This window comes from Balearica regulorum, chromosome 17, assembly GCF_011004875.1.
Source record: "Balearica regulorum gibbericeps isolate bBalReg1 chromosome 17, bBalReg1.pri, whole genome shotgun sequence".
NCBI classification, from domain to species: Eukaryota; Metazoa; Chordata; class Aves; order Gruiformes; family Gruidae; genus Balearica; species Balearica regulorum.
In genome coordinates, this window is record NC_046200.1 from 1395646 (window position 1) to 1418200 (window position 22555).

At 61.9% G+C, this 22555-nt stretch overlaps 2 protein-coding genes across 3 annotated transcripts; both read right to left on the reverse strand.

The window, feature by feature from the left end:
• Positions 1-12912: 12912 nt before the first annotated feature.
• CRYBB2 (crystallin beta B2) lies at positions 12913-17057 on the reverse strand. 2 transcript variants are annotated; one of them, XM_075769199.1, is made up of 6 exons: positions 16825-17057; positions 15887-15962; positions 14980-15098; positions 13905-14037; positions 13338-13480; positions 12913-13223 (listed from the first exon to the last, which is right to left on the reverse strand). In XM_075769199.1, the coding sequence occupies exons 2-6, from the start codon at positions 15941-15943 to the stop codon at positions 13055-13057; spliced, it is 621 nt and encodes a 206-aa protein (XP_075625314.1). In that variant the 5' UTR covers positions 15944-15962; positions 16825-17057; the 3' UTR covers positions 12913-13054. The 2 variants fall into 2 exon arrangements, with proteins under 2 accessions (XP_075625314.1, XP_075625313.1); XM_075769198.1 differs by having other exon boundaries at positions 13863-14037.
• Positions 17058-19535: 2478 nt separating this feature from the next.
• On the reverse strand, positions 19536-22555 carry CRYBB3 (crystallin beta B3). Its single transcript, XM_075769200.1, has 5 exons — positions 22410-22555; positions 20902-21020; positions 20624-20756; positions 20336-20478; positions 19536-19764 (listed from the first exon to the last, which is right to left on the reverse strand). Exons 1-5 carry the CDS (start codon positions 22482-22484, stop codon positions 19599-19601), a joined length of 636 nt encoding a protein of 211 aa, XP_075625315.1. The 5' UTR covers positions 22485-22555; the 3' UTR covers positions 19536-19598.

Here is a 22555-nt window from a genome sequence, read left to right on the forward strand (position 1 = left end):
GTAAAAACGATCTTAGCACCTGACTGACCGTTATTAGCTCCACAGGCACGCAAAAAAATAAAGCCTTTCCTTGAAACCATGAGTGCCAGACAACCCTCCCTCCCGGCTGCGGCACGCACCCACTGCTGTGAAAGCCGCCGGTCCCTTCCCGCGGGCTGCAGCTTTGCTCTTCCCTACAGCCCCCAGCACGATGCTCTCGCACCGCCGCCGGAGCTGGCCGTGACCTCTTTGCACTACGCACAGGGCTGTTACTAAACCCGAGCGTGGTGATGAAACAACTTTCTTCCCCACCATGCACACATCTAAAAAAAGCAGCATGCCTCTGACCTGGCCAGTGCAAGCTCAACAAGCGCAGGAGCAGCGTCCCCGGTGCAGAGGAGCTGCTGGATGAGCCGGGGCTGCAGAGCCGGCACCGCCGTGCCAAAACCAGCCCAGCCCGGGGTAACCAGCTGGGGCACCGGAAGGACACTGGTGGCACTGAGACCCCCACTGCTACTGCTGCAGGAGGGCAGACCCAGGGATCTGGACTAATCCCCAGCCCTAATTCTGCTCCTTAGGCAGCATCACCTGGTGCTGTTTGCACCCACCCTGTGTTCCTCTGCACGGGGGGCTGCCCTGCACAAATTGTCACGGGGCAGGAGGGGACCAAGGAGGTGTTCAAGCCATGTTTACACCTAAATCTCCACCCTTGATTGTCCTTCCAGCTCGATCACGATACGGACAGAGCATCTTGCTCAGACCTGGCTGGAGAGGCTCCTCGCAGCCCTGTCCACGGGGTTAGAGGCGCCAGGAGAGGTGGGGCAGTGACCCCCAGAGACCCCCACCATCCTGGGGTGGCAGGGGACCCCCCCTGGGTTCCTCCACTCGTGCCTGCCTTTGCCTGGCTCAGAACTGATCCAGCTTCAAGAATTCCCTGATTTGAAAACAACAGAGCATGTTGTTAGAGTTTAAAGCAAATGAACCCAACGAGGACTGCAACAGCAAATGTCTTACAGCCCCAAAAAGAGCCCCCCCCCCCCCCACTGTCCGGGGGAGCTAATATCGGCTGCCATTAAAGAAGCATTTTTCCCTGTACAGAGTGATTAGACAAACAGATGTCAAGAGGGAACCATTGAGCATTCACTGCTCCACGGTCTGGCTTGACTGTAACTTGATAAAGGGGGGGGAAAAAAAAAATCAATAATTGACTAATTTAGCTATAAATTTTGAGGGATAGAAGGAGAAAAAATGACAACTGCACAGATACTGAAATGGCACAAGTTAATTCAGATTCTGTCACAACATCTTATGGAAGGTAAATCATGTAGTGCTGAAAATAAAAGCCCTCATCTCCAGGGTGGTTGTGCTGCCCGTTGCAGGAGTACATCAGAAGGACACAATTAACTCTGGCAGGCAGTGGGAGGGCTGGGGGCTCGCGGCACCCCCGGGGCGATGCCGACTGCACCAGGCGTGGTGGGAGCAGGTCGGCTGCCGGGGGGGTGCGGGGCCCCAGCGCCGCTTCTCTGAAATTCCCCCAGAGTGCCAGCAAGGCTGCCTGCGACGAGCCAGCCAAGCCAGGCTGCTAGAAAATCTGTAAAATATGCTCCTTGGAAACAATTCTAGTTATGTGGGAAATGCTTTCTAGTTATTTCTCTTCCCTGGCTTTTTGTACTCTATTTGCACGCAAATTGGCATTTGCTGCCCTGGCTGATCATTCACCCGAATCCAATATTACACATCTGGTCTCTGAGCTGGCCCTGAGCGCCTGATGCCACCGCAGACGACAGCAGCGTCAGCTGGAAGGTGCACGGTGGTGGAAGCCAAAGTCGTGATCCCCGGTGGCCGAGCCACCCCCGAGCCGGCGCATCCCCGGTGCTGGGCGGCTGTGCCGCGCTCTGACACCAGAAGCTACGCGGCACCGAGAGCCAGGCACCAGCATCTCGCCGGGGTGCCAGCACGCGTGCCTCCGGCAGCGCTGCAGTCGGGATGTCCCCTTTCCTCCAGCCTGGCAGCTCGGGCTTGGTCTGGGCAGAGCGGAGCCGAGGCGTGCGGCTCAGCACCCTCCCCGGCACGCGCAGCCCCCGGCGCAGCCGCTGCCCTTGCTGCTCGCCCGCTGACGCCTTGCTGGAGGCAGGAGCCTTCTGGCCAGCGGGAAGGGATGCCTTCTGCCTGCCGCACCGGCCATCCTGCCCACAGGCTAGGGAGGCGCGAAAGGAGGCTCGTCTCCATCGGCTGCGGAGGGAGGAAGGAAGGCACCGGGGAAAGCCGGGCTGCCCCAGCCTCCTGCTCCTCGCCGCCTGTGTCCCAGCCCTCCTTTCCCCTTACCTGGGCCTTGTGCCTAAAACCTACCTGGGAAAAGTCCTCCCTCTGAGGCTGCTCAGGAAACCAGAAGGGAAATCACGCCGTTCTGCCTGAGCCAGCCATTACACTGTTAATTTTTCTACTTGGCTGCATCGCACTCTATTTCAGTGAGAGAAAACAACTCTCTCTGCAAAACAGAACCAACCTGGTACTTTCCACGTCCCGTGACGCCATGGTGGTGCCGCGGGCTGCTCCTCCGCCTCGGCCGCCCTGCTCCGGGGCACCCCAGGTGCTGCGGGTCGAGCCCTCGCGCAGGCAAACCCTGCCAGAAACACGGGGCAAAGCGGCAGGAATTCACTGCCAGCTTGGGAGCAAAATGGCATGGAGTTTATTTGCACTTCCATCACATCAAAGGGGCCCTTGTTTGAATTCTTCTCCCTTTAGCCTGGAGGAGAAGAAAGGGAAAGATTGGTTCCTATTAATAGCCTCGCATCCCACAAGATCCAAGCCTTGCAAGAAGCCATGAAAGACTGCGGCATCTGATTCTCTGAATAAATGAGGTAATTTTGGAAGAAGTGTGTGCTCAGCAGCGTTAATTACTGCCTTCTCCAGTTTGGTAGGAGATGACAGTGATAACTTACTTCGGTGTCGGTAGTGCCCAGGTCCCAGAGGAGCTGCACAGCGCCGCTGTGCCCGGAGAGCCACCAGCACGGGCAAGCGTGCTGCCTTCCCCCAAAACGCCCCGGGTTTGCAGCAAACGTCCCCAGGACTGGCACGGAGTGGGGGGCACAGCTCGTTGTCCCTCGCAGGTCATTGTCCCTCCAGCTCACAGGGCTGGCGAGGGACCGGTGCTGGCGGCAGGGCAAGGGGACGCTTGGGAGAACATCCGTACCGGGAAGGGGCCGGCAGGGAGCAAGGCCGAGCGGTGTGGCTGTGGTCCCGCACACACCCCCCCCCGGGGAACTAACGAGGCAAAGCCACCGGTGACCTCCCTGCTGCGGGGAAGGGCCGGGGGGTGCGGGCAGGGTGGCCGTTTCGGGAACATCCGCTGCCCGTCTGCAGGCACCTGACATCATCCCACAAGAGGATTTTTCCTCTCATCAGCTGTAGGACGGTGCGAAGGGGTGTCCTGCCGTACCAGCTGTGGGTAAAGCTCGGGGTGCACCGTCCGTGGGCACCTGCCTTGGATGAGCAGGACACCCGGGAGGGATCTGCCCCCGCGCCGCAGCACGCGCCCTGGGAACGCACAGAATTATATCAGCTTTCCCTTAAGCAGATTTTTCAGGATCTAGGCACCAGGTTTAATCCAGACACCAAAGGTACGTGTGGCAGCGGGTGCCTCCGGCAAGCAGCCATGGCTGCGTCACCACCCCACGCGCGGATGCTGGAGACCGGGTTGCCCGTTGCGTGCCAGGCGTGAGGCCGCCAGAGCCGCCGGCCGTGCCGTCCCCGGGATGCTGGTTCTGCCCTCGTTGCCGGCACCGGAGCCTGTGGCCGCCTGGTCAGGAGCGACGCCGCAGGAAAGGTCCACGGGGACGAGGAGCCCACCATCGCCACGGCGCGAAGCTGTGCGCCTGCTGCACTGTGCAGGATATTGAAGCAGAAGGATTTGCAGGATCATAGCCTGCCCTATCTGTGGTCCCCATATGCCAAACAATTAATCTACCCTCTCGGTGTCCTTGTAAAGCAAACCAGTAAATTATCTGCGTTTCACATCTGAGGAAACACAGTTCCAATGAGGCCGCCTTGCCCAGGGGCACACGGGAGCCCATCTGTGGATGGGATCCATCAGCACATCCGGGCAGATAGCTGCCGCATCCCAAAGACAGCCTGCCCAGGAAAAAAGGGACAATTCACGGAGAGATTTGCATGTCAAAAAAGCACAGTGCATAAACTGTCAGTGACCTCAAAAGCATCTTTCTGCTAAAACGCATTCACATGGATTTAGCATCTTTAGCTCAGCTTGACCCGTGGCACTGGTGAAAAGCACCTCTCCTTCAGGACAATTTGGTTCGCCCTCTGAAAGAAGCAGCCGTTACCATGCCCTGCACTAAGAGCAAATCAAACCCAGATGGGATGTAGAAACGATACTTCTTTCAATTAAACACTAAAAGCAACGAGCTCCTTTCTTCTCGGGTAGGGCGGGGAAGGACTAAATGCCTCTAAGCCACACACAGGAAAATGCAAGCTATTAATTGCTGCTGCTGTGTGGGCACATGCGTCGCAAACCCAGCAAGTAGCACCTTTCGTGTTGCTTTCGCTGTGCGAGAGCTGCAGCGCGACAGGGACGTTGCACCCAGCAGGTGCAGGGAGTGCTCGAGCCAGGCACTGCAGTCACCTCTGCTCCCGTTTCTCGCGCAGCCCAGCCGGCAGAAGAGAGTCGGGACTAACTGAGGTACAACGTGCCGTCACAGTGGCGAGGGAAAGGCAGCGCGTGGACCTGCTGCGGTCCTCGTGCTGGCGTCCTTGCAGCAGCCGCCGTCCCCGCAGGAGGAGAGCTGCTGTCCCTCACGTACCAGATCGGTGGCGAAAGGGACTTTAACAGTTAAAGCATCCTACTTCCCCGTTCAGCACGGCCTCTTCCTTTGGAGCTCATCGCAGCAGATAATGGACTTTGCCTTCTGACTTAATCTTCTGTAAATCTCTCTCCCTTAATTGCTTATCATCCAGAATCCTCGGAGTGAGCCAGGACAGACACTCCCCCCCGTGTGATACAGCCGTCCTCTCCTTCCCTGCAGCCATCCTGCTGCCAGCGTGCACCCAGCGCACCCAGGACACCCAGAGCACCCAGTGCACCCAGAGCACCCAGCACAGCCCCGCGCCCGCTCGCCTCCATATGTGGCACATCGCAGCCAAAATTTGGCAGAGAGCAGGGGCTGGTTTTCAATCTGCTCCTCCGAAGATGCTTTTCATGACCAAAATGCCAGGAGGGTTTTATAGCTGCGCTTCCACAACCGCTGCTGCCGCGTTTGCCGTCAGCCATTGCAGCGCTGTCGGAGACCCTGACGGCTCGGCAGCTCTCACTGGGAACTGACATTGCAGCTCTCCTGCTCAGCCCCCAAAACAACAGGGCTCTGTTCCGCCCCCTCCCCATGCCCCAGCTTCTTTCCACCCGTAGAAGAGCAGAGGAAGGTGTCAGGAAGGCAGCGCACGAATGTGCTGGTGTAAAAGTCAGAGGTAGCAGGACTCAAACCGCCCCTCGTAGCACAAAGGCTGCCTGGGGTCTAACTCGGGGCACAAGCCCCATACAAGAATTTGATGTTAAAGGGAGCTGGTGTGTCTTCCAATTAAAAATGCCTCTTCTGGCAGCTGCGAGCAGCATTTTGTTCTCCTGGCTGTGGAAGGAGCAATCCCGTCCTGCAGAGGGAAGACGTCATGCGATGGGAAGGTTGCTAAGCGAGCGGTTCCCTCCTTATGATGCACGACTTCATTACTCGGCTCCCTAAATGGATGTTACATATAAATGACATTTGCCTTAGAGCATATGAGCATCCCAAAATAGTGTGCGCGTTTCTGTGTTATTTGTATGGTTTTCTGAAGAATGTCCCTATTGTCTGCTGGGTTTGCAGTGTCTGATGGCTGGAAATCGCTCCTTGCCGCTGCGCAAACCCTGCTGTGGCGGGTCGGCTGCGGTGCGGGAGCGATGGGGACCCCCGAATCAGCCGAGCTGCACTTGGGGTCCCAGCGATGGGGGAGCCCCGGGGGGGCCCTGTGTGCAGGATGGGGCGGGTGGGCTGAGCGCTGCGAGCTGGGGGGCACGGGATACAACGCAGGCTCCTCTCTTGCTCTGATCATCTCTCTCCTTGCCCTGAACTTCTTCTTTCCTAACGCTTCGCTCAGTGTTTCTCCACAGGCCAAATGTTACGAGCGGAGGGCACAGCCCGAGGGGAAGAGCGTCTCGCCGCTGCGCCCCGGGGATGCTCGCAGACGCAGCTCCGCTCCTGCACGAGCCCCCCCACCGCTGCTGGGCTCCTGACTCTTGCACAAGGCATCGCTCTACCCCAGGGACTGAATCCTGCTCACGCCGCACCTGCCAGCCCCAGCAGCCGGAGCAGAGGCTGCACAGAGGTGGCAGAGGGGACAGCCAGCATTTCGTACCCCCAGCCCCGGGTAAAGCCAATTCCGAGGGGCTGCAGCCTCCCACGGTGCGGCCACAGCCGTGCACCAGGGACCGGCAGGGACCAGCTGCTCACGTGGCCATTTCGGCTAAAATTGCTTAAATTCAGCTCAGCACAGGCTGTCTTTTTAGATGAACTGAACCGTACAGAGAAAAGGTATGGCACCAGCTCCTGCACGTTACATAAGACACAAATTAAGAAATTTTTTTGTAAAAAAAAAAGTACAAAAAAGGTTATGTCCATCCCGAAGAGAGAAATTTGTTTTTCATTTTCCCCCTGATTTCATAAGAACATCCACAGCAGCTGATCTTAGCAGCACTAACATAATCCGGTGATATATTTTAATCCCATTATGTTGCCATGTGCTTGCTCGTAGTCCGCCTGGACTATGAGGAACAGATGTTTCCTAATTGGCACTTCTGCTGCCCAGGAGTTTACATCACTGAAAATAGTTTCTTTGCCTTTCGTGTTGACATTGAAAGCGAGAGCCCGCCGCTGGTTTTTACAGCCTCAAATTATATAATGGCGCTGGCCGCTCATATTCCAATTACCCACCTCGAGCTGCTATTTTCTGCACAAAGGCGGCCGCGCTGATAGCAGGTCGGGGTGTGTGGGTACAATGGATGGGTCACGCCGCTTTTCCTGACGATCGCCCGGGTTTAATTGCCAGCCGCGGCGGGACGAGGAAGCAATCGGGGCTGCCCTGGCCGCTCGCCCGGCGGGAAAGACAACATTTTCTTTTTTGCAGATGTGTTGGGTAAAGCCGTTCGATGCGAAGCCCCGTGCAACGGCAGAGCACGGCACCAGGGTGCCTGCAGCCCCCACGCTGGGGGGGACGGGGGCTGAGCGCCGCAGCCGAGCGCAGCAGGCTCCTCGCCCTCGGCTGCAGCCCACGCTGTAATTCCTGGTGCGCACCTTTGGCTTTTCATATCATTAAAGCGTTTGGGGTCTGTCCTGAGTGTTTCATAATTGTGTGTTGGGAAAAAAACACCGAGCGAGTGACTGTAGCGCATGGGGCAGGAGCAGCGTCGCCGAGTCCTTACCGCTGCTGTAATCCCCTGATACAGTTTAATCCCATTATGTCTCCATGTGGCTGTTCCCAATGCTGGCCTTTGAAGAAGTGATGTTTCTTAATTAGCATTTCAACCGGACAGGAGTTTGACCTGCTGAAAGAAGCCTAGGAAGCTGGAAAGCTTTCTTTTCTTCCTTTTCTCCCTCTTCGCCCTGGTGTTGGGAGCAGACACAAGCAGCAGGAACCTGGCGTTCTGGAGAAGAGCATCCATCAGCTCCGGTCATCTGCTCCCGGCGCAGCGCAGAGCTCGGGTACCACGGGGTGATCAAGGCGCATTTGTCTCACTGGTTGCTGGACAGAACCTGGTATTACCTCTGCTTATAAATAGAGGAGATCTCCTCCGCTGACCCGCACGACCCCCTGTAAGACCAGAGATCTGTACTCGGGGCTGGCACCCATCCTGCAATGCTAATGGGTCCTGTGCCAGTGTCCAGCAGCCATCAGCCCCGGCTTGGTTCCTTTCCACTTCTAATCCTTGCATTTTGGCTGCGGCACTCGGAGCCTGAAATGGAAAAATTACTTGACACCCCCCTCCCATCCTCCACAGATGAGCATGAAAAACTGGTGACTGTAACCGGGTGATTTTATAAAGCCGAGCCAAGGAGGGACCTTCTGCTCACCGGGGCCGTGCGCCACGGTGCCAGAGCCCAGTGACCCCCCTGCAGCCCCCCAGCTCTGCCCGCCAGCACGGTGCCGGGCCACCGGCGGGGACGCACCACGAAGCGGGGACCCACCACGAAGCAGGTCCCCTCGCTCGCAGCAGCTGCTTTTTCTCCCCAGATGTTTTCTCTAATGAGAAGAAGGGGAAAAGCAAGGCGGCAGCAGCGATGGGGAGCTCAGCACCCAGCCCCGCTGCTCCCCGTCGCCCCGGGGCAGCAGGAACCCGACATCCCTCGCCGAAGGGGGGAGGCTGGAGAAATAGCACCAGATTATCTCACTCTTGTCCCAGCTTTCACATTAATCAGACGTGAGATTACTTTTCCACAGGCCAAAGCTGAGCATTGATAAATCGCAAATCTGCCCTGAAAAAACCACAAGACTTTTTAATAATATATGCTGGGTTCCAGCTTAGTTTTCCTTCCTTTCCTAAGCCTTTAGAATTTGTGGCTAGGGTCTGTGCGTGTATGCACAAACATGAGGCTAGCGGCTCAATTTAATTTAAAGAAGAAAAAAACCTTGAAGCTAAGAATCTCCTGTAATCATCTGGCTCCAGAAGCTGGAGAATTAAACATAACAATAACAATAATTTTCAAAGGACAAAAATCTGTGAAACCCTCAGTAAACCCCTAACAATTGCCAAGGCTCATTCAATACCCAAAGTACCCAGGCTGCAGAAAAGATAAAACTTCCCCCCACACACTATGAATAAGAATAAACATTTCATAATTTTCAAGACTTTTGGTTTTTAGCCAATGATTTCCCCGACCTTGGTGAGTCTCCCCGGGCCTCGGCACCCTGCGCACAACGGGGGATTCACCCGGCTGCCGCCGCTGGGCTCAGCAGGGGCGAGGGAAGGCGAAGGAAAGCGAGTGGGAGCACACGGGCACTTTGTCATCTTCTCATCATTCGCTTCCTCGCTGCCGGCCCGCCCGTCCCGCACCACACACGGTCCCCCACGCGCGTTCCAAGCACAACGGCCGATGCTCAAACTGAAAAACAAAATAGGAAGGAAAAAGCACCTAAGTCTCAGATGTGATTTAGCCAGGGGGTTGCATCATTTTTTTTCTTGCATTAATTCCTCCATGGCAAATTGCTGCTGCGCTTTCCTCTGCAGGCAGCACCCGTTCCGGCCCAGGCTCCCGGTGCCTGGGGGGGGATTAACCTGCAGAGGGTCCCGGGGATCCCCACCGCCCGACAGCACCTGCAGCCCCCACAAGCACCGAACGCGCCCCCACCACCGCAGGCGTCGGAGGAAAGGGCCATCCGAGGGGGCTGAAACCCCGTGTGCCTGCTGGCGATGGGCTTTGAGCTGTGCCCCCCCCCCTCCATAGTATTTGCTGGGTGAAAAATTTACTTTGCCAGCCTGGAGAACAGCTTTAGCTCTCCCGTCTATTGGCATGACAGCAAAACCACCCACCCGCCGGCAGAGCCGTGGGACCGCTGAAATATCACCAGCTACCGCCGCTGACGGCACCCGCTGTCCCCCCCCCGCAGCCCCGCCGGCAGCAAGGCTGGTGGGCAGCGCCCAGGGAGAGGGGCCAAGAGACACAGCTTGGGGTGACCGGGGACACTGGGCCGCTGCGGCCGTGCCAGGGAAGGTGGGCGGCAGGATAGCAGCGTGCCAGATGGCATCTCCGCAGCTCGCGTGGGATGGAGGCGATCTTGTGCTTTTGAATAAAATTTTAAAAAAATTTTTAAAAATTACAAAAAAAAATTCCCAGCACATTTGTCTCCCAGCCAGCGATGGCGTCTGCTCAGTCATGCCGAGGAGCTGCGCCTTTCGGGTGACCACGTCTCCCGAACCACTCAGTCCGGTGGCGAATCCCCCCGCAGCCAAGGTGCTTCTGGCACAGCTCGATTGCCGTCACCCTCCGACCCAGCCCTCGCTCCTCAGCTCCGTTTGTTCGGCTTCAAGCGCCAATCGGTGGCTCTTGCTATTTCGCTGTCTGCTGCGCTGAACAGCCTCCTAGTCTCGGATTTCTGCTGCCCCCTCAGGTTCTACCATTTCTACGGTTTATCCAAAAGGAGAAGGGGAGCTGGGAGGAGGAAACATCCCGGAGGAGGACACCGAGCCGGAGCGAGCAGCCCACGCTGCCGTCTCCAGCCCCACGCTCCTGGGTGGTGGAACCAAACTCTGGGAAAGCCGTAAGGGGCTGAAAAACGATCCCTGTAAGCGGAAAACGAGGAGAGCTCCGCAGCCAAGCGCAGCGCCTGCAGCATTGCTCCCGAGTCGAACCCCGGCTTTCCCTGCTCCCATGGTGCAGCCACCCCATAGCCGGGGTAGGGGGTAGTGGGGTGCCCTGAGGGGGAAACGGTGGGTGCCACAGCCGGGGACCACCGCAGAGGGGGCAGCGGTTGTTCGCGCCATCACCTCCCGAGCGCTGGACGAGCTGGGTGGCAGCCAGAGCCCCATCGGGTCCTGACCACGCGCCGGTGTCTGACAGCTCCCGCCTCGGCGTTGGACGCAGGGCGGCACGAGACCGGAGCCCCAGCTCTGCCCCGGGGACCGCAGGGACGGGCTGTCACCCGTCAGCGAGCCTCTGCTCGCCTTCCCCGGAACAGACCCAGCTCTTCGCCTCTCTCGGCCGAGACCATGCCTCGGGGAGGACTGGGAGATCTGCCCGCCCTGCCTGGGCTGCCTGCATCGCCGGGCAGATGGCGTCACATTTGTTATCTGTGTCTGCTTAAAAGTGCAACCAGATGGGGAAGCGGCTCTCCCCGGAGCTATCCCTGCCCTCAGCAGCCGGGGCCAGCAGTGATGCTGGGAGGCTGACCGGGAATAACGCTGCTCCCACCTGAGAGGAGAGCTGGGGACCTGCCCGCAGCATGTCCATGCTCGGTGCCGGCCGGCAGCCGCGGTGCCCGGTGGTACGAGGAGCGACAGAGCTGCGCAGCCGTCCGGCTGCCATCCCTGCGGCTCAGGGTCCCTCCGTGGGCAGCGGGGGCAAGGCGGGGAGCAGGGAGCGGGGTGCTCTGTCCCAGCACAGCACCTCGGACGGCACGGGCTGTGCCGGGGATGGCACGTGGCAGCACCGTTTGCAGGACGGGATGTGACTTCCTTTGGCGAGGGCAGGTTTTGGGGTTGGAGTTACCGGTGAGCAACCGTGAGTCAGAACGGGAGCAGCTGCCACACAACAGCAGCCCTCGCTCGGTCGAGAAAACTCGTCCCCTCCTACATGAGCCCCTGCAGAAACCGCCTGCTCCGGTGTGCTACCATCGCCCCGCAGCGAGCGGGGTACAGCCCACCCACCAGTGCAAAGCACCCAGCTTGGGGGGGTCACTCCGTTCCCTCCCATCTCTGGCTCAGGCCACGAAAACTCGGGGCCAGGACCGAGGAGTGCCATCCCGGGGTGCCACCGGCCAGGACCCAAGGGGGGGTCGGGGCATCGCTGTGTCCCCTTGCTGCGGTGGCCCCGGATGCCCTGGGGAGCCGCCCAGGGTCAGGGAGTGGAAACACCCACCCGAGCAGAGCTGAGGCTGCAGCGAGGTGACCCGAGGGCACCCAGCCACCAGACGAGGAAATTCCCCCAGGTCCCAGACGAGCCGCCTCTGGGCTCATTCACATTTTCCTCTTCTGCTTTCGGTGCTTCCCCCCCCCCCCGTCAGCCTCCCCCCCACCGCTGCTGCTCACAGCCCGGCTCCGTGGTCCCCAAGGGGCTGCCGCGGTCCCCGGCTGCAGGGACGGCAGGGCTCTGCTCTCCGCCTCGTTGCCGATGTTATCAGTTTGCACCCGCAGAAGACGCCGTTTCCCACTGACAGTTCACAGGCAAACGCCCAGATGAGGCCACGCTCGCCCATCAGCAGCACAGCGGGGAGTCTGTCGCTCCTCCCATTAAAACCCCATTTTTCATGAGAGATTTTTGTGTCATTCTGAATTTTCCCTGTTGAAGGAAACGCACAGATTTTTGCAGGGAAGCGGCTCAGTCGAGGCGACGCGGCAGCGCTGCCAAAGCACGACTCGCCGAGGAGCTGACATTTCACAGCAGCATTTGGCAAATGATTAATTCAGATTACTGCCCCGCGGAGCTGGGCCTTGCCAAAACCGGTGATTTCTGCCAGGCTCACTCATCCTGAGCACAGCGGAAAAGGCTCTGAAGCGCAGAGGATGCAGGGGGCAAAACACCGTCCGGCAGGGTGGTCCCGCGTGGGAGCTGACGGAGGAGAGGGCTGTGCACCCCCACCTCCCTGCCATTCCCGGTTTTGCCGGGGTTCACGCCGGAACACCGCAGCCAGGTCGGCTGCTCCGAGCCCCGGGCCAGGCAGGGTGAGGCTGCGGGTGCTCCACACCTTCCTCTGCTCGAGTCACATTGCAAATAATTAAACCATTCTTTAGCATTATTATTAATGCTAAATTAAAGCATTATTGCTAATTAAAGCTTACAACGCCTAATAATTAAAGCAATTATTTGGCTTGGAGGTGTCCTGACCAAGAGGACTAAGCCCCCAGCCGTTGTTGCATCCACCCCCCCGGCACCGCGGTGCTTCAGGGACACCTTTGCCGGCCACGGCGGGATGCACGGCTGCGGAGGAGCCGCTCGCCCTTGGCCCTGCACCCCACGACAGGGCTGAGCCCCGCAGCCATTGCGGTCAGGCCGGACCCCCCAAGGGGTGCTGGCTGCGGAGGAGGTGAGCAGCTCCCGACCCTCCTCTGAGCCCCACAGCGCCCATCGGGGCTGCGGCAACGGGGCCCCCCGCCACCCACCCACGGGGGGGGTCAAGACGGGCGTCCCGCAGGGGAGGTCCCTCTGCACCCCCCAGGAATGAAGGGGCCAGAGCCGGGACTTTGAAACTCCAAGCTTTATTCAGTTGCTTCGGCAGCGGCGTGCATCACACGGGGGGAGGCGGGAGGCGAGGCCGCGGGGGGACAGCGGCGGCTGGGGAAAAGCTTGCTCCGCTCCCCGCACCCCGGCGCGGGCCGGGGGCTCTAGTTGGTGGGGTGGTAGGCGCCGCGCTGGTGCCACTGCATGTCCCGGATGCGCCTGACCGACTGGATCTGGGGGTGCTGAGCGCCGAAGTCTGAGCTGTCCTTGTAGTCCCCCTTTTCAAACAGGTACTGGTAGCCCCTGTAGCCAGGGTACTGGTATCCCACCCACCTGCCAAGGCAAGCACGGGGGTCACGCACCATCGCCTGGACCACGGCACAGCCGAGGCTGCTCAGCCGCACGATGCTCTGGCACCGCCCGGGTCCCGCCGCCCCTGGTACTCACGTGCCACTCTGCACCCGCACGGATGAGACCTTCTCCTGGTAGCCGTGCGCGTGGAAGCTGGGCACATCGTCGTCTATGATTTCGATCTTCTTGCCGGTGAAGCTGGGGTTTTCGTACAGCACGATCTTGTGCTCCTGGCTGTCCTGCAGCGGGGAGAGCAGAAACGGGGCGTCAGCGGCCGCCGGCCCCCGGGGCTGGGCAGGGGGGTAAAGCCCAGGGGCCATGGGGAAACCCAGGCGAGGGGCCAGCGTCGCGTGCCACCGCTCCCACCGATGCCAGGGGTGCTGCGCATCCCTCCATCCAGCTCAGAGAGCCGGTGCCTGCGCGGGCGCTGCCAGACTTAACCGGCAGGCATCCTCCGCTCTGGGGTCGCCTGGCACTGCCCCCGTCCCCGCGCTCCCTCCGACCCCCCACCGGCTCCCCGGGCCCCGAGGGCTGGGGCGAGGGTGCGCAGGAGGGGGTGCCCCTCCGCCCGCGGGGCTGGGGAGGGCGGGGGAAGGCTGGGGAAGACTTCTGGCTGCAGACCTTGGTCTGGCGGGTGGGTAGTGGCTGTCTGGGTGCTCTCACCACTTTGATGGGTCTCAGGGAAGTGATGCTGTCGCTTCTCCGGCTGTTGGTCCAGGAGTCCCAGCGGGGGTACTCCCCCTTCTCAAACACAAACTGCTCCCCTTTGCAGCTTGCCTGCTCGTAGCCCACCCAGCTGGAAGAGAGCAGGGAACGAGCTTCAGACGGGGCGGCGGCACAGGGACCAGCACCCCAGCACCGATCCGAGCAAACACCCTGGGGCTGAGCACCCGGCCGTGCCCTCCGGCAGAGCGCAGCCCCTCTGCTCCCTGTTGGAAAATGGGAACAAGCACCGTGGTGCCTGGTGAGGTGCTGGCAGCGGTGCCAGGGTGGGAGCAGGCAGCCCTGCTCACGGAGCAATGCCTCTGTCCCACGCACGGTGCCTGGCGTAGCCAGTCCCGGGTCTCTGCCAGCAACGGCACCGCAGGAGCACCAGCGTTCCCAGTGCGGATGCTCAGATGTGGTGGCCGCCCATCCCCGGTGCCCATGGACCCGCAGAAGGATGGGATTGCCCACACGTCCCAGATGGGGCTGTGCTCCTGCTGGGGTGCTCCGCAGCTGCCCCGCTGTTCCTGGGTGCAGCACGCTGCCGGCCACAGGGCACAGGCAGGGAACCTGCCCCGGAGCTCCCCCAGGTGCTTTTCAGGGGCTCCCCATTGCCCGGAGCCCCCCAAGCCCAGACAGCACAGCACCGCTCCGAGAGCACACGCAGGGGTCAGCGGACGGATGGGATGAGGAGGTGCCACCGAGGGGGTGCCATTCCCGCCCGGCCCTGCGCCCGAAAGGAAGGAAACCAAACTGGGGGTAATGCCGCGATCCATACCCATGCCCACACCCCTCCAGTCTCCCTCCTGCCCAGCAGGGTTGGGGGACACCAGCCCGCCCAGGGGACACTGGCACCCCCTGCTCACCCCCTGGCACCCCCTGGGGCGAGGTGGGCAAGCACCACAGGGGTGCTGGCCACATGAAATCCGGGGTGTGGTGCGGGTGCTGGCACTGGAGACCCCCTCCACGCCCCAGCCCCTGCCTCCCTCCTGCCCACCCCCGTGGCCCCCCCGGCTCCCCCCCCGGCACGTACGGTCCAGAGTGCACGAGGATGGAGCCCACTTTGTCCACACCGGCTTCCTTCAGGTTGGGGCAGGCACCGCTGAGCTCATGGCAGCGGCCCTGGAAGTTCTCCTGCTCGAAGATGGCGATCTGGAAGAGAGCAGGGGCCTCAGAGCGGGGCACGCCGCCCCTGGTGCCACGAGACGGGGGACACGCTGTCCCCAGCCACCGGCTCAGCACGGCCCCACATCTGCTGCAGCCTAGACCTCACGCTGCCCCCCCAAACCTCCACTTCAGCGGCTTTTATCAAGCTTTCTAACATGAACCAACGTTTCCATCCCTCTGAGCAAGCAGCTCTCGCTCCTGGATGTCTGCAAGTCCCTGCCGGTGCCGGTCCAGCGCCCTGGTGCTGCTCGCAGAGGGATGCCTGCGCTCACACCAGGCTCCAAACAGCTGAGCAGCCCGGGCTCTGGCTCGAGCATCACGGCTGCCAGCGGGACACGGCGAGCAGGGCGCCCAGCACGCACGGGGAAGGCAGCGGGGCAGCTCCGGGGGCTGAGCGCCGCCAGCTCAGCACAGATTTCATGGGTCAGTGGGAGGCAGATCTGCTGCGTCTGCAGAGATGGCAGATTAGGAGTTGGTCCGTTCCCACCCGGTCTGTCAGCACCGGGGCTGGGGGACGCCAGCAAAATCCTGTGCATCTCCCACCCCCTTCCCCATCCCCTCGTCCCTTGGCAAACGGCTCAGCACCGCAGCCGGCAACGCTCGGCACCAGCCGGGAGTGCTGCGGGGTGCTGGTGAGGGGCTGCGTGGTGGCAGCTCAGCGGCTCCCAGCCTGGCGGGGACCCCACGACCTCCCAGGGGGGTTGATTTGGGTGCTCAACGAGGCTGAGGGTGCCCCGGCCCTGCGCAGGGCTGAGGAGAAGCCGCACACTGACCTTGGAGCTGGCTTGCTGCTGCTTGGAGGCTGGCATTTGGTGCTCGGAAGCCATCATAAGCTGGGTTGTTCGCTGCCTTGGGAGGAAAACTCAGCAGGTTAAAAGCTGCCACCGAGGATGCACCCAGGACTGTGCTCGTGGCCCCGTGTCCGTGCCCCCCCCCCCGCACCCTGCCACCTGCCCGGCACTCGGCCGCTGGCTGCTCCCTGCTGCCGAGTTGCACAAAGGGGAAAGGGGGGGCTGGGGCTCGCAGCAGGGTGGGCACAGACTGGGTTCACTGGGACCAGTCCCCGCTCAGGACTGCTCGGCACCGCAAACCTCCCCAGGCTCACGGAAGAGCCCGAGCGATGGTCACAGCACAGCATCACCCGTGATGGGACCTGCGCAGGAGCGAGGGGACCCGTGAGCCCAGGCCATTCCCGAGCGGTTCCCAGCGGAGCCCGGCCCGGCGGCCGAGACTTGTCCCGCCGTCCCTGCCCGTAAGCGACAGCCGAGGAGTCCCTGTCCCGTGGGGGTGCCTGAACGGAGTCACGGGGAGAAGCACTGGGGCTCCCGCCACCCACCCCGGCCACGCATGTGTGTGTGCAGGGTCACCGGTGCTGAGGTGTCCCGGCTCCGCCTGGCACCGCTGCCCCTACGAGGGACCCTGGTCCTCAAGCCCAGCTGGACCCCTGCGTCTGAGCAGGCTCCAAACCAGGTGAAAACGGGTCATTCCCAATAAAACGAAACCCAATCCACGGCCAGGCAGCAATACTCCTGCTTCGGGCACCTGGTTGGGGCTGCAGGGACAGGACCGTCCCCGCGGCTCAGCCCCGGCGTGCCCCCATCCCACCGCCACCTCCGCACCTCCGCCCGGCGCTGCGGGAGGGAGCTCCGGCACCGGGGGTCGGGAGGAGGCAACGGCAAAAAAAAGAGGACAATAAATAGAAAAGTCTTACCAGTTATACCAGTACCCGCTTGAGCCAGTGAACAGCTGGGGCCGAGAGGTGGAATTTATACCGAGCCGCAGAAGAATGGTGCCAAAACTATTTACAAAATAGTTAAAGCATGATTCAAAGCGAGAATGCTGGATTAAAACCCAATGAAAACCAAGGTCAGCTGATCAGCCGCAGCCTTTGTCTCCCCAAACACCAAGTCGGGGAGTTATTTCATTAGCTTTCACATTCGAGTCGCCCGCTTTGTTGGGTTTGTTGGCAAGGAGATTTGGAGTTTGCATGCATCAGCCGAATGCATGCCAAGACCCAGACCGGCCCTTGCAAACAAAGCGCCCGCCAGCCCTGCTTCAGGAGTTTTGGAGCCAGAGACTTTATCCCTCCAACAAACCGGCGAGCCGCCCCGCCGCTGGAACCGCCGAAAACTGCTGAAGTTGGCTCTTTCCATGCGCAATAAAATGAGCCTTCAAATAACTGGTAAACGTCTGGCTTTGCCCGCCTGCATCCCCAGCGAGCGAGCGCCCGCACCCCGCACCCCACGCCAGTTCTGCCGCAGAGGGACCCTGCGAGGCGCCTGGGCCTGGGGGCACCATGGGACCCCCGTCCTGATGCTGTTTTCCATGGCCAACCCGGGGCTTCGGGGACGGGCCGGGGCAGGATCTGGCCCTGGTGGCACGATGCAGCGGGGCAGCACCCGGGCAGCACCCTCAGCCTGAGCAGGGGGTACCCGGGTGCCAGGCGTTGGGCTTCTTCGTTACCCCCCACCCTTTTGGGGTCCTTGAGAATTGTCCCAGCCCCGCGGGGCAGCAGGACCAGCAGCGCGGAGCCCCCTCCATCGCACCAGGACAAAGCTGAGGACAGCAGCGGCTCACAGCACGGGACACGTTCCCGTAGCCAGGCTGTGCCCGGCGGGAGCAGCACCCGCCCGGGGACGAGCGGAGGGTTAAGGGCAGCAGCAAAACCCCTTCGCTGGCATCTTGCTGCCGGCTGACCCGGGGAGACGTCAGGGCTGGGGGCTGATTTTGGCTGTAGCAAAGTGAGGTTCATGGCGGGAGGAATGACAACAGACCTATAGGACTCTCTGGGTGCTGTGCAGCACCCATAGCCCCCCCCTTCTACGCCTTGGAGGAGCGGGATCCCCCTTGTCACCCCAGCAAGTGACAACGTGGCCCAGACGAGCTCGCTTCCGCACATAACGCTTCATGGGGGTCCCGCAGGAGATGTGCCACCACCCCAGCAGCGTGCTGCAGCTCCCCCCCCCCGATGGCACCCCTGGCTGCTCCCCCAGCCCCGGCCCCCCCCACTAGGGTGCTGCCACCGGAGCCTGCCCCGGCGGTGCCACGCAGAGGGGTCGGTCCCCACGGTCTGCAGCTGCCCCAGCTGTGGGTGATGGGGGCTTGTGGGGCTGCGGGGGCCACAGGCGACTGTGCAGGACTGTAAGAAATCACAGCACGGACAGGATGTGGCAAGTTGGGTTTCTGAGCAGGTGCCTACAACGGTCCCAGCCCCGCCGCCATCCTTCTCCGTTCCCTGTGCCTCCGGCTGCGACACCCCAGAGGGATCCAGCCACCACCCTCCCCATCTTCCCAGGCTAATTCATAGGGGTCCCAGCTCAGGACCCCCACAGACCTGCCCCAGGTCCCAGCACAGGGCACGTGTCCCCCGCCAGCTGCCACCCAGCACGTCCCGGCCCCTCGCGCACCCCAGCGAGCGGCAGACGCGGTGCTCGGCCTGGCTCTTGCCAGGCTGCAATTCCGTCCCCTCGGCCGCGCCAGGTGGGTGTTTCTGGTCTCAGCCCTGTGCCGCGGTGATGCCGCAGGCAGCCGCAGCCCCCGGGCCCCAGCAGCCCCACGACTGTCCTGGAAGCAGCTTTTGCCACTTGGGGCCACACGATCTCCTTTACCAGCTGCAAACCCAGCCCAAAAAGAAAAGCTCTGGAGCGGCTGTTCCGTGCCTGGCACGAAGCGCTGGGGCAGCCTTGAGCCCATCTCCCGTCTCTGCCTCCACCCCCCGAAAAGCTGCCCCACGTGTCCGAGAGACCATCCCCAGGGAGCAACAGCCCGAGTGCGGACGGGGAGCTCCCTCGGGGCCGGGTTGGGGCCCTGCGGGGTGCCGGGGCCGGGCACAGCCCTCACCCTGCGCAGCAAGTCCCCCTCCAGGGTGCACAAGGCCTGACCCCCCCCGGGAACGGCCATTCTGCACACCCCCGCTGGGCCTGGGGCCACCCCAGTCCCACCACCCTGACCTGCTCGTGGTGTCCCCCAGGACCCCCAGCCACCACCGAGCCCTTCGGGCTGGACGCCCTCCCGCAGCGGAGCAGGCAGGGCTGAGGACAGCGGGGAAGAAGCCACGAGCAGAGCTCCCCCAGACCAGGGAGATGCTTTGAGAAGGGGCAGAGCCACGGAAAAACCTCCGAGACCACCCCCCGGGGCTGGGCTGCCCCCAGTGCTCAGCACACCGGCTGCGCCAGCACCATGCCGCACCACCACCGGGGGTTATTTTCGGGAAGCTGTAGCCTTTATGCAACACTGTAAATGCTCCGTCCACGGTTCCGCGCTGCTGGGGGCACTGCCGTGGCACCCATCACCTCCCACCAGCCCCAGACCAGGGCTCCACTTGCTGCCCCCCTTCCCCAAGCACGACCCCGGCCCCAGACAAGGCAGGCCCCCGGCAGCCTCCAGCTCAGAGCTTTATTGAGGTTTTTGCACAAAAAAACACCACGGTCACAGCAGCAGCTGGCAGCAGCACGTCAGCCAGCCCCCAGGGCAGGGGGCAGCCCCTCAGCTGTTCTCGAAGGAGCCCCGCTGGTGCCACTGCTGGTCCCGCACGCGGCGCACGGACTGGATGAGGGGCTGGTTGGCGTCCCACTCGTTCCAGTGGCGGTACTCGCCCTTCTCGAAGACGTGCTGGCGGCCCCGGTACCCGGGGTACTCGTAGCCCACCCACCTGCAGGGGACGGAGGCAGCGCTCAGCAGCGCCCAGGGCCAGCCCCAGCTGCAGCCCCCCCCAAACCCGCGGGCACTGCCGCCGGGGAGGGCAGCACCCCCGCACCACCCCAGAGCCCATGCCGGCACCTCTGCCCGCCGCAGCCACACGATGCTCTGCGGCGCTGCCCAGGGCCGCTGCTCCATCCCCACCCAGTGCCACCGCAGCAGGGCTGCGGCTCAGAGCCGCGTGGGAAACGCCATCGTGCCGGGAAGGGCTTGGAGGGCCCAGGGCAGAGAAGGGGCCACGGCTCCACCACTCCTGCAGCGGTGCCCAGCAGAGCCCTGGGTCAGGGCGAGGAGCCATCGCCTGTGACACTGCCCCGGTCCCCGTCGCTCCCCGCGGGCCAGGGAAAGGGTGGCAGTGGGGAGGGAGCAAGGGACGTGATGGGCACGAGCAGCATCGTGAGGACGGCTGCCCCGTCCCCACTGCAGGGGCTGTGCCAGGCATCCCTGCCACCACCCTGGGGGGACCAACCACGGTGCCACGGGACGGGACCTCACTGGGGTGGCCCCGGTGCCCCCGTGCTTACGTTCCGTTCAGGGCCCTGACGCTGGCCACGCGGTCCTGGAAGCCGTGGGCCCAGAGGCTGGGGACGTCGTCATCCACGATCTCCATCTTCCTCCCGGTGTAGCCCACGTTCTCAAAGAGGTGGATCTTGTGGTCGGGGCTGTCCTGCAGGAGAGCGCGGGTCGGGGGCTGCCCTGCCCTGTGCACCCCCAGCTCCCCAAGACCCTCCCAGCCTGGGGGTCCCCATCGCCGTGGCCGTGCTGCTTGTCCCTGGGGGCACCGACACCCCAACGCAGCCGTTGTTACTCACTATCTGGAGGGGGCGGACGGACATCAGGCTGTCGCTGTTGTGGCTGTTGGACCAGGAGTCCCAGCGCGGGTAGTCCCCCTTCTCCAGCACAAACTGCTCCCCGGCGAAGGCTTGCCGCTCGAAGCCCAGCCACCTGCGGGACCGGGGTGTTGGGGACGGCACGGTCACCCCCGCTCCGTACAAGGCAGCGCCGCTGCTCCCTGTGAGCGGGAGATGGGGGATGCTCTCCCTGCCCTCCCCACCCCAGGGCTTGTCCCTCCTCTTCACCCTGGACTTACGGGCCAGACTCCACCTGGATGGAGCCCACCTTCTCCAGCTCTTTCTCGGCGATGTTGGGGAGTTCCTCCGTCAGCTCACACTTCTTCCCCTGGAAATTCTCCAGCTCGTAGATCGTGATCTAAGGGGCGGGGGGGAAGAGATGCCATCCGCTGCCACTGCAGCCACGCCGGGGGGAAGCACCTTGCACCGGTGCAGGACCCCTCCTTGGCAATCGCAAGCAGCAGCGGAGCGAAGCGCTCTGGCCGTGTCCCCCCCGCGCCAATGTCCCTCCTCTGTGGCAAGGCTGGATCTGGCCACGTGCCTCTGCCCCGACAGACGCTGCTGGGCTTCGCTCCACAGCCGGGTACCGGCCAAAGACGTTTGCTCGGTAAAACCAGGCTGATATTTCACCCATGACAGGATGAAAACAGCATCGAAAGCAGAGGGTTTGTGCTAGGAGACCTCCGGGGCAGTGGGCTGCGGTCTCCTGCCCCCAGCCCGGTCACAGCCCATCCTTTCCTTCTCGCTGCTCCCTCCAGATCCGTTTGTTCTCCTGGCCTGGCCTGGAACAAGCTCATTTTTCAGTGTTGTCCTCCAAACCCTGCCAGGCGCAGGACCGCATCGCTTCCCCAGGACCCCCCGCCCTCGGCAGGGCTTCGAGGCTGAGCTGCAAGAGGAGTTCGAGCCCACGCCAGCGGCCGGAGCATGGCCCAGGGTGCCCGGCAGGATTCAGGGACTGGGAGGGTCAGCACGGCAGCCAGGCTGCACACGCGTGTGCCCGGGCACTCCCCGGCCTCTACCCCAAAAGGGTCCCAGCTTAAACCCCTGAGCCTGGGACAAGGGCAGCACCTCCTGCAGACACCGCGTGATGGGGGTATCAAGGGACGGAGGTGACAGCCGTGGTCCTCAGGAGCTTATTTCCCCCCCAAAGCAATAAGCAGCCCAAGCTCCTGGCCCCTCCTTACCCCATTTTCAGGATCTGCTCCCACCTCCAGCCTTCCCTGGCCAGCAGCGGCTCTGCCCAGCTTCCCGAGCTGCGGGAAGGGCTGCAGCCATTGCAACTCCCACAGCTGATTTACCTCTAACCCACTGACGCGCATAAGAATTATAACCTAAAAAAAATGCCCAGGAAGTTTCACTGCTCAAACCTACAGCCGATCCCCACCGTGACAGGATACTTTATCTCCTGGATTAAAACGCTACGCAGCTGCACACCAGACTGGCAGGAAAATGTACTTGGCAGCCACAAACGCAGCGAGCAGCGTCTCCTCCTGCCAGGCAGCAGCAAATCCCTCGGTTAAAACCTCCCTCCGCAGCCCCGCGCAGCTTGGCTCGGTGGGCGAGGAGCAGATTTATCAGAGCGGTGACGCTAACGCGTTGCTGCATTAGGAGAGCCGGAGGCCACTTGCTTCCCAGTACAACCTGCAGCGCTTTGGTGCTGGTACCAGCCTGGTGCACGCACGCTGCAATGCACGGTGACCTACAGCATCACCCAAAGTCCGTCCGTAACCAGTTGCCCCCAGTATACCTTGTAAATGCCACCTCGCTCGCCAGCACCCTCCCCAGTCGCCATCTGCTCGGGGGGACTTTGCTGCTCAGTCATTGTGCCTAGAAAACCCAAATTGTAGGAGATTTACATGAGGTATCAGCCTTTAAATTCTTAAGTACTTAATA